Source organism: Corvus brachyrhynchos, unplaced genomic scaffold (assembly GCF_000691975.1).
Source record: "Corvus brachyrhynchos isolate BGI_N302 unplaced genomic scaffold, ASM69197v1 scaffold8, whole genome shotgun sequence".
NCBI lineage: Eukaryota > Metazoa > Chordata > Aves > Passeriformes > Corvidae > Corvus > Corvus brachyrhynchos.
This window is the reverse complement of record NW_008240031.1, coordinates 2,542,943-2,553,421: the sequence shown is the minus strand read 5'-3', so window position 1 is coordinate 2,553,421 and position 10,479 is coordinate 2,542,943. Positions and strand designations below refer to the sequence as shown.

Here is a 10,479-nt window from a genome sequence, read left to right as displayed (position 1 = left end):
TGAAGAAAGAGGTGCTAGGAAAAAAATGGCTTTTAAAGTTATACGGCCGCGTCCATTCTCCGTCAGGTTTATTAGGCAGCTTTATGCAGGACTTTATGTTCCTTACATGATTTAGAACTTCCACGTTCTTCAGTTCTTGCTGGTCATGATCTAACCTGTCTAATTTAATTAGGTTGAATATTAGGGAAAATTTCTTCACTCAAAGGGCTGTCCAGCCCTGGCGCAGCTGCCCAGGGCAGTGTTGGAGTCCCCATCCCTGAAGCTGTGTGGATGTGGCACCTGGGGACATGGGTCAGTGGTGGCCTTGGCAGTGCTGGGGGAATGGTTGAACTTGTTGATCCTGGAGGGCTTTTTTAACCCAAGCAATTCAGTGATTCCATAATCACAGCCCTAGCTGAGAGCACTGAGTTATCTCTCATTCCTGACCTTGTTTTTAATGGTACAAATGCTTTGCAGGGCTTGTGCCTGCACATTGTGGTGACTCTCTCCCACTCTCCTGCAGAGACTGTTCCCAATGATGGCTCGGGCAGTTTTATCCCACACACTTTACACAGTGTTCACCAGTTTTCCAAATGCCCATTTTAACATCTTGGGTCATTACTGTGTCTGTAGACAACACGTCACGTGAATAAAAAGATAAAATTCTATCACAGGGAGATAAGCAGGTGTCCAGAGAAATGAGGGAGATTAAAAGGGATATAATACAGTTTTATAGACCACAGAGGGTGTTTAAAGGAGAAGAAGGAATTTGTCTCCCCCTTTCCCACCCATGCCTCCTGGACTGATGTAGGAGTTACTCTTCAGGAATGTAGAGGTTGCAGTGGTTTACATTTTTCACATCTGTCAGCTATTTTCTGTCATTTCACGTGATTGCTTGCTCTTTTGTCTCCCTTCTCTGGCAGGTTACTTTATGGCTAAAGAAATTATATGGGGATAAGCCTGTTCCAAGGTATGAGGTGAATGAAAGGACAGTGGATATTTTGCATGAAGTTATGGAATGCAATGAAGAGAGAGACAGGGATGTTTCATTGCTGATAGAGGACATGAAGGACCAGGCAGCCAAGTATGAAGCAGAAGGTGAGTTTGAAGCTCCATTTCTCAGTTCCATCCGAGTCAGGCTTTTCTCAGTGATCCTGATGATTGTATTTATTAAAAACTTAGGAATATGTATATGTAACTGAAACAGTCTCAGCTTTTGTTCTGATGCAGTTTTTACTACAATGCATCACACACCTTCCTTTCAGCTGAATTTACAGTGGCATAAGGTTGGTCAAGGACAATTTTTTAAGCCATCTTGAGTAGGCCATAGATGTGGACAAGCGGGTTAATTGCTAAAACCTCCTAGTCTGCTGGGCTGGATAGCACAGCATGGAAATATTGCCTGGATAGAGAGGTGTACTGGTTTGGGCCAATTTGGAAATATATCCTCTGAGAGAAGGCAGGTTACAACCACTCCTCCCCCACCAGGTTTGGGAAAAAATAAATTTTCCTCGAAGGAAATTGAAAGACATAAAACTATTTATTTAACAAACACACAGAAAAAAGATAATAATGCTAAATAGTAGAACCTCTCGCTATGGAGAGAAAAACCTGGGAAAATTTCAGAGTCCTTCTGTAGGTAGCCTCTCCCCTCCTTCTTGGAGCTGGGACGGGGTGGTGTGCCCACCTCCAGGGCCAAGGCCTCGGTGGAAATTCCTCCCAATGTATTGTGGTGTTGAAACCATCTAGCAGAGAAGAAGGGAAAAATCTGAGTCCCAGGAAAACAAAGTTCAACTCTCCGGAGGAAAAGGAGCTGAAAAAACTGGCTGGAAAGCAAGCTGCTTCCTCCCTCTCCAGCCGCTGCTGTTAGAGCCAAGAGAGGTTTATCTGTGTCCTTGGAACATGAAAACAAACTGCAAACTGCTTTGAAAATGTACACTTTTCTCTCCCCCCTCTCAGGCTCAGTTTAAAGGTATAAAAAGGCACAAAATTAATTTCTGGGCATAGAACAGCAATATGGGATACAACATCATAAAGTCACCCCAAGACACGAGGGAAAGTGTCCCTGCAGCTCATTCAAGAGTCTGAGCTGGTGCTCAGCCACTGTTAAGGAAAGCCCTGGAGGAATCTGAAACAGCAGCGAGGTGATTTAAGTTGTGCTGAAGCTGCCTAGAGTGAGTATTTTACAATGTGTTCGGGTTTTTTTGAGCAAGTGAGTGTTTCGGGAGACCATAATATGTTTTTAACACACATACTAAAGGACCGTCCCTTCACTGGGTTTTCTAAGGAAGGAATTTCACTTTTCTGTGCAAAGGCTGGCATAGTACATATGAAGATGTTTTTATATGAAAGTGTGTTTAGTTTTCATTCCTGCAAGTCTTCAAGTGCCTTGCCACCAAACAAAAAGTGATGGAAGCGGACTTCCTGGGTCTGCCACAAACCAGGCACAGGCTGAGCTTTGTGGGGCAATGACCCAGTGTGTTCACTGCTGTAGCACAAGGGTGAGCTCTTGTTTGTTTGATGTCAGACAGACTGGTCTGAGAAGGAGTGGAGCAGTGCTTTCTCCCTTTATACCCTGAATTCGTTTGACAAATGGAGATGTGGCAGCAGTTTGGCATGCTTAAGCCTTTTTTTAAAGTGTCTTTTTCCCCTTACAGCAGGCAGGTAGCCAAGTTCCCGGTGCAGGATCGGGTTCCAGCTTCAGAGAGTTCCGTAAAAGAACAGTAATAGTAAAAAAATCACTATTTTGGGTTGTATGTATTTTTCAGCTAAGTACTGGCAGGATATTCTTGAAGAAAGCCTGGGTCTTTCCGTAGACAGTCTGTCCCAAGAAGCCACCACAGACCTCAATGACCTGGTAGAAAGTGCGATGGCACTCGAAGTGGAGGACACGTCTCTTACCAGGTAATTCTTACACTCTTCATTCAAGGTGATGGTCTGTGCTGTTTTCCTCTGGTTTTTCACATCAGCAGCTTCAAACTTGACTTTGACACTAGGAATCTTATTTGTCCAGCTTATTTTGCATGCCTTTGGCAGCTTTGGAGCGCATGGGAACTGAGCAGAAAGTGCTTACTCTGGGTTATCCCAGCACAGGAAGACTCTAAAGACTGAGAAGGGTCTGGGACAGAGTTAAATCCCTCTTTTTTGCTCATGCTTTTGTGGTCCATGGCTGCAGGCTGCTGCCAGTTGAATGGTTGTGCCAGGTATCCCAAGCTATAGCAGTGTTCACACTACTTAGGCAAAGACTGGGGAATTATGACTGGTCTTCCAGTCTCAGCTCCTCATTCTTGTCTATCTCATCTGGCCTCAGTTCATGTGAGGAGATTCCCTCTGCCATGGAGAAGTGGCATCTGTTAGTCTGGTCTCCCTGGGCCTCTCTCCCTAGCATGGCTTTGACCCATGACACTGCAGCACTTGCAGTAAAGAAGGGGAAAAATCTGCTTTGGGATCCAATTTTTATGTGGTATTCAGGATCTTGGCTCTTACAGCTGTCTTCCTGAGCTGGAGGGAGAAGAGGTTTAAGCTGCTTGGGCAGAGGAAGAGACTCAGATACTGCTGGGCACATCTTGTGACTGTGCATTTTCAGGGCCTGAATACAGTTTCTCTCAAAGGCAATGTGGCAAGCCAGGAGTGGAGCACCTGGTGGTTTCAAATCCAGTGGTTTTATTCATCAGAGTGCCAGGTGGTGTTCACTTACTCTTACTCATGTTGCTGGTCTGTTTTCCCTTCCATTTGCAAATCTGTGTTAGTTATAGAAAGCAAATTCCCTTCGTGTTTTCTTTTAACTTAGTCCTGCCATAACATCAGGAGGAAACTAAGTCATTTGTGTAAAGTGTGGAGAAAAGAATAACAATAACTCTGACTTTGAGAAGAGCTGACTCCTGAGCATTACCACTGATTCTCTCTTCACCAGCTTCTACGGTGCCATTAATTATATGACCTCGGAACTGTTTAAAACAAAATCAAAAAACGAAGAAATGGAACTGAAATTGAACACCCTCACAAAAAAACTAGCTTCAACACTGACGATGGAAAAGCAGTTAGAGGAGTAAGTAATGGATAAGGAAAAGGGAAAGATTAAAGTAATACTTTAATCTCTGACCTTGTGATCTCTGTCTTGGGTAACATTGGTTATGGTAACTAACAAGGATAACTGAATTTTTAGGGGTTTGACACATGTCCAGTTTGAGGTATTTGGAAGTATATCAAAACCCATGTGTTATGGATACTTTCAGTAATCAAAAGAGGTCTGGGAAAGCATCAAACCCATTATTTTACAGCAAAAGTGGTCTATCAGCAGTTTTCAGATACGAGCTTGCATCTTCCACCAGTTGCTTTTGTCTGAGGCTGAAGGCAAATCTGGTTTTCTCAGCACATTTAGCATGGGCTCTGTAGTCAGACTGAGGGAGGCAAAACAAAAGCCATTCTTGGGTAAGGAGTTCCCTTAACCAGTGTGTAGGAGACATAATAACAATAATTCTAAAAAAAAAATCAGTATCACGTCCATTCCCTGGAGGATGTAATCTGAAGTGCTTTGCCAAGCACAGCAGGATCAACCCTAGCCTTTAGTGGGGATTGGCCCAGATGGTCTCCACAGCTCCCTTCCAGTCTAATTACTTTTGGGGTGTTTTTTTGTCTTTTAAAGTGGTAATTGGGCTTGTGGAAGAGAGTCCCATATACTTTGTGCAGATTTGCCTCCTCTTGATGTGAGGTTTAGCTCATGTAACAGGTCTCTAAGTGAGACTATTACCCTTTGCTTTTAGGCATATGGCTTTTCCCTTTGCCACTGTTTTCCCTGGCCTTTGGGGTTCTGGAAGTAACAGCTCTATATGTTTGCACTGGAAAATCTCACAGGGAAATACGATGTTTTCTCCATTTTCTTCTTTCTTGTGTTGGTTGTATGGCAGGGTTTAGCTCAAGCATAGATAAGTAACAGTATTTGTATACTGATATATCTTTGAGTGTAATAGTTTTTTCTTTTTGTGTTATTTTTTAAGGGATATTAAAAAAATAACAGAATCTCAGGAAGCAGAAAATGCCAAAGCTGCAAGTCGATCCAAGAACTTGATATTCCTGGAAAAAAAATCTGAGGATCTAAAAATAAGGGTCAAGGATGCTGAGGTAGGCAGAAGGAATTTTCTTACAAGACACTGTTATGGGATGACACAGCTGTGGTTGGTTGAGCCCAGATTTGTAGTTACAGAGACATTCCATAGGCTTCCTAAACTCCATGACTGGTGACTCTTGAGCTAACAGGACAACATGTAAACACAGTTCAGTTGTCCCTGCTGGTTTCTCCTCAGCACATTCTGTGATCAGTACAATGCGCTCTCCTCATTCCCTGAGAACTTTGTTAGCTGGGATTACCTGGTGGTTATTGTGAGCTACTGTCATGCAAAAGAACACAGCTATCAGTAGAGCAGCTGATTCACTGAGGTAAATTGTGTCTCAAAATTATGAATATGACCCATTTTTTTTTAAAAAAGAATGTATGACTAAATGCAGAAAGCAGAAGTTGTACTGCCTGCTCCTTCACCTTTCCTAAATGATGAAGGACATGTAAATGCTTTGTTTAATGCTTGGATGCTGTCTGATACATTGACAAATATGAGATGGAAAGTGTTGCATTGCAGTTGACATTTTACTGAGAGCCCTCTGTTCAGCCTTGCCATGTGCCCTTCTTCCACTGTTTTTCTGGAAAAGACTTGTTACTCTTGATAGAAATTTTAGCAGCACCTGGTTTCATACACCAGCTATAGCTGTGGCTCAAACAGCACACATTTCTGCGGTGGACAACCTGCATTCTTCTTTGCCTGTTTAGCTAAAACCAGAAGTAAATGGTGAAATCTTTATTCTCCTTGTTGTGTTTTGTGCCCTGTCCTGTTTACAGAAGCAGCTTATTGCCACGGGCTTGGACCAATCCCTGACACATGAAGCACTTGTGAAATTGTCTGAGGTAGGTTTTTGGGTACAAGAGGGATGTTTCTACAGTGGAACAACCCAGGCTTGCTTGTTGGGTGCTTTCAGGAATTGTAGCTCGCTGTTGGGTTACCTGAACAAATCTTAATGGCCAAAGGAAGCACAAATTAAAATCCTGTAGATGGATACCCATGAACTGGGGTCTGTGGTATGGATTTGTCTCTCTTAGAGGCATCTACTGGAGAATTTTCCTGGAATTAATTCCCTGCCACTGAAAACAGATCTGCCTCCATGTTATAAACAGAGTGGATGTCCTGTGGACTATATCACATTGCATGGCTATCTGTGTACTGCAGTTCCTTGATGGAATGACCCATGTGATTCTTTATACTTTGTGTGAATTAAACCTCTTCAAAACAAGGGGATAAGGTCAAATGAATCCCAAATTCTGAACTACTGTGTGCTATTTTTTTTTCTCGTGTCTTCAAACATAACTTTCTTCAGCTGTACTGTAAGCCCAGTGGAACATACATTAAATAAAAAGCACATTGCTTGAGTCAGTAACTACTGACTTTACAGCTTTGTGCTGAAACATTTCTACACATGTGACGTATGTTTTGCCTTGGTTTGAGTGCACTCACCATGTCGTCATATTTTTTGCTGTTACTGTAGTGGGAACTCAGTGTTCTCATTACTTTTGCTGTCTTTTCCTGCATGTTTTCAAGTGGAACAGTGAAAATAGGTTTCCTGGTTTCTCTGTTGTGGTTCTCACGAACCAGCACTGGGTGGCAGTGCTCACGTTGCCCGGTGTTATGGGAGAGTACTGGCCAGAACTAATTTTTGTTGGAATTTTGCATTCAAAAAGCCACAGGCAAATTTTCTAGGCTTGTCCTCTTCTAGAGCCCGAGCATAAGGTAAGGTTTGAGTCCCTGACATGTATAGAACTGCTTTGCCAAGATGTCAGTGAAATGGGCAGCACAAATGACTTTATCTTTTTTACATAACTTTGGTTATTTGAAAAGAGTTCAGGACTGCGGAAGGTACTCAGTTTGCAGCCCCAAACAGAAATTACTTCCCCTTGATAAGTGTAAGGGAGAGTCTTTGCTGCTGCATGTGCAAAGCTTCAGTTTTCTGTGTGGTTTAAGGAGGATGAAAGCTCTCAAATTTTGAAGTGCTGTAGATAACTGTGGATCTATCTCAGTCATTTCCATCAATTCTACAAATAATTCCCTAGAATATAATCTGTCTTGCTCTCTTTGCAGGAACTGGCTGCAGTGCAGGAAAAACTTAAGCCATTGAAGAAGGAAGTGGAGTCCTACCATGATTTACCTCCTGTAACTACTTACTCCACTGTTTTATTGTATTTGCCATCAGGTTAATTTTAGTGGACTTCAGAATGTAAAGGATATTGTTGTGATGGCTTTGGTGGACAGGTAGATGTCATACAGGTCTGTTAATGATGTAAACCAAAGACTTAATCTCTATTTATTAATCAAGAAATTAAGTATGCTTGTCAGGCAGACTGTTCTAACAAAGTAGATTCACTGGGTCAATTAGTATTCAGGTGAATTAGCCAGGAATTGGACAAAGAAATATGGAAGAAAAGGTAATCCCCTAGGATAACCAACTTTCTGAGGTTTACCAGTACATTAGCTGTAACTGTCATCAGGCTGTGAATAGGGTGGACACAGCACGTGGTGCAGAGTTTGGACCTCTGAACAGGATTTTAAGGATCATGAAGAAGTAGCCAAATGTAGGTTTTGTCCCCTAAATTGGCTGCTCCATAATTTTCTTTGATTTCTCTTGAGGGTGCTGGGTCCTCAGCTGTGTGAAAATGCAAGTTTCTCATCTCCCTCCTACAAACACTGAGGTCTTGCTCCTAGAAAAAAAAAAGACTGTGGGTAGAAGGGTGGGACTGGTGTTCTGTGTAATTGTCTTCATCCAAGAGGCAGCTTCCTCCTTCCCTCAAGTGGAACAGGACATTCAGATGGGATTAGGTTCTTCAGTTCCCTCCTCCAGCCTTGCTTTCAATGGAGACAGGGAGAGCCCCAGTGCCTCACTTCTGGTGCAGGCAGAAGGAGGGGAGGGAGGTTTATCCTTGCAAACTTAACTGTGCTTTGGAAACTTCTTGCACAAATATGTTTAAAATCAAGTCCCTTGATTGGTAGGTTTGGAAAATTGCTTAAAATGAAGGGGTTTTTTAGATTTTAGGGCGTACCAGACTTTTGAAATAATTGCCCAAACCAAACCAATACTAGGCTTTTAATGTCAGTACCTTCTGTGTGTGAAGTGCATACACAAAACTGCATTAATTGTCCATTAATTCACTTGAGGCTCATCATTAGACTCTTTTAAAGGTGCAGGGACTCTTGTTTCCTGATGAATTACTGGTTTTTATGCCATTTTCTCTCATTAGAGCATTGCCCTGGCACGAGTGATGGTTGAAGAAGCAAGAAACGAACTTGTAAGAGCTTTTTTATCTTTCCAGGAGCTACATGTATTAATTGGTTACAGATTTACCCACCTTAGACTGTAGTCTTAATGTTCTCATGGGGAAATTTGGTAAGGCAGAAGTTGTAGATACTGGTAAGGGGAACTGGTGGAGTGATGTCTAAGCTGCAAAGTCAGTTGGGCACAGTGATATTAGTGGGTATTAGGTAGCTACATCCCTATGAGTTTTGCTTATTGGAATGTTTATTCACTCAGTGTCGGTCTCAGAAGCTTCCTTGCTCCTCCTGAACTCTCAGAGGACTCCAGGGCCCATATTTTAGTCAACAGCTGCTTTGTAGACTGCAATGGGGACCTTCCCCTATAAAACATAGTGCCCATTTCCTCCATGCTTGTGTAATCTGCAGGTGTGGCTGTTAAACCAAACACCGTAAAGCTGTTTGGGAAGATCATATGTAGCTTTCCTGAGCGAACCAGGCCACATTTGAGCCCCATAAAACCTGTTTTTGTTCCTTTGGGCTACTGCCTGCTTGCTTGTAAAGCACAAGTGGTAAGCCTTAAAACTGTGATCGAAAATCACAGCGAGGTGAGAGCATTTTGCACATTTTCAGGTGAGACTGCCGACGTTGGCACACGCCACTTGTTTGATTCAGGAACACAAGCTCCCCTTGCCAGCCTGAGGCTGTCCTCAGGTCAGAATGCTCACCTCTGGGGAGGACCTGTGGGCTGAGAGGTGTCCAAAATCACATTGGGGCACAGGGTAAAGGCAGCTGAGCTTGTCCAGCCCTTCCTTTGGAGATTTCCCTGTGGCTGTCTGCCCTTTGCAGTGACGAGTCCATCCAGCTCAGCACCGGGGTTAATCCATCCCTGCTAACAACCTCCCAGGGTCTGATCATTGCAGATGTGTTTGTTTACCAGCAGTGTGTGGAAACTGTCTCACGGTCCCTGATTCCAGTTGGTTTTCTCTCCCACTAGAAAGCCTTGGACGAAGAGCTCTCAAGGCAGATCGAGGCTGTGCCTTTCGAGCTGACATAGCCCAGCAAACCCCAGTTCACCTGAAGTGGCCTATGTGGAACATGATTTTCCTTCTGTTGCCTGCTTACTTGCACTAGCAATGCATTTTGGAATTCTTACTGTGCTCTTCTTTCTCTTGGCCTTGTGTTTGTAAACATCACCTATTTTTCATTAAAGAACCTTCAAACTTGCTGTTGTCTTTACCAGTTATTTTTCCCTCTGTGATACACCTGTAAAGCAGATAAATAGCTCTAATGATAAGGCAGGCATAGCTTTAAAACAAAAAAAAGTCCCATACAGTAAGACCTTTTTAGATCTGAAAACAGTATTTTTGCAGAACCACTGTGGGACATGATGATCTTGAAGTGAGATTGCCTTTAACAATTCTACCTCAAATGTCATCTTCCTTGAGGGTTCCCTGAGCCCTCTTGTTTCCATGCCATCAGTACACCAGCCTTCAACACTTTCAGAAGTGTTTTTGCACTCTCCAGCTTTTAGAAGCTGCTTGGTACCAAAGCAAAAAATCAGAAGATCTGTGGGTGTGGGAAAAGTGAAACCTAGAAATAGTAGCAGCACCTCAGGACATTGAGCATGGGCCTGTTTGTACTGGGAAACATCCAGGCAAATAGCGGTGCTCTCGGTGACAATCTGTTTGCACTTGGAGTTGCAAGAGATTAATGCCATGATTTTGCATGGTATGCGTGTCCTCAGGAGCTGTTACTTCTCTGCAGAAGTTCACTGATCTGCAGGAAGGGAGATTCAGAATTACACTGGTGTCAGTGAAGTAGCACAAGTGTGACCTCTGTCCTTTCCTTTTGCTGTGATGGGGAAGAATTGAGGGAAGCTCGGAGAGCCATTGCCCGTGGGAATCTCCAGCCTCCTCTTTCATTCACCAGCAGGAGTTGCTGTTTAGTTCCAGGTGTTTAAACTGAGCTGTTAGGAAAGGATGAGTTGCCTTAGTTTTGTGGCTATCTATCTTCAGTTCCTTCTGGGGTAGGAAACAAGGGCGAAAGCAAGCAGAAAATTCATGGGCTAAACTGGCTCAAGGGAAATTACCTCAGAGGTAAGCGATGTGAAATTTGGAGCAGGCACCATAGTGTAGGGATGACTACAGGCACA

At 43.2% G+C, this 10,479-nt stretch overlaps 1 protein-coding gene across 1 annotated transcript in view; it reads left to right on the top strand.

Moving 5' to 3' along the window:
* Positions 1 to 9,552, top strand: part of HAUS1 (HAUS augmin like complex subunit 1) — a 13,814-nt gene extending 4,262 nt beyond the window's left edge. Inside the window, exons 2-9 of the mRNA XM_017743667.1 lie at positions 813 to 1,077; positions 2,748 to 2,883; positions 3,893 to 4,027; positions 4,977 to 5,100; positions 5,870 to 5,935; positions 7,161 to 7,232; positions 8,315 to 8,362; positions 9,322 to 9,552. Coding sequence (XP_017599156.1) covers positions 813 to 1,077; positions 2,748 to 2,883; positions 3,893 to 4,027; positions 4,977 to 5,100; positions 5,870 to 5,935; positions 7,161 to 7,232; positions 8,315 to 8,362; positions 9,322 to 9,381 — 906 coding nt within the window. The 3' untranslated portion in view covers positions 9,382 to 9,552. The remainder of the gene's footprint in view (positions 1 to 812; positions 1,078 to 2,747; positions 2,884 to 3,892; positions 4,028 to 4,976; positions 5,101 to 5,869; positions 5,936 to 7,160; positions 7,233 to 8,314; positions 8,363 to 9,321) is intronic.
* The last annotated feature ends 927 nt before the right edge of the window (positions 9,553 to 10,479 follow it).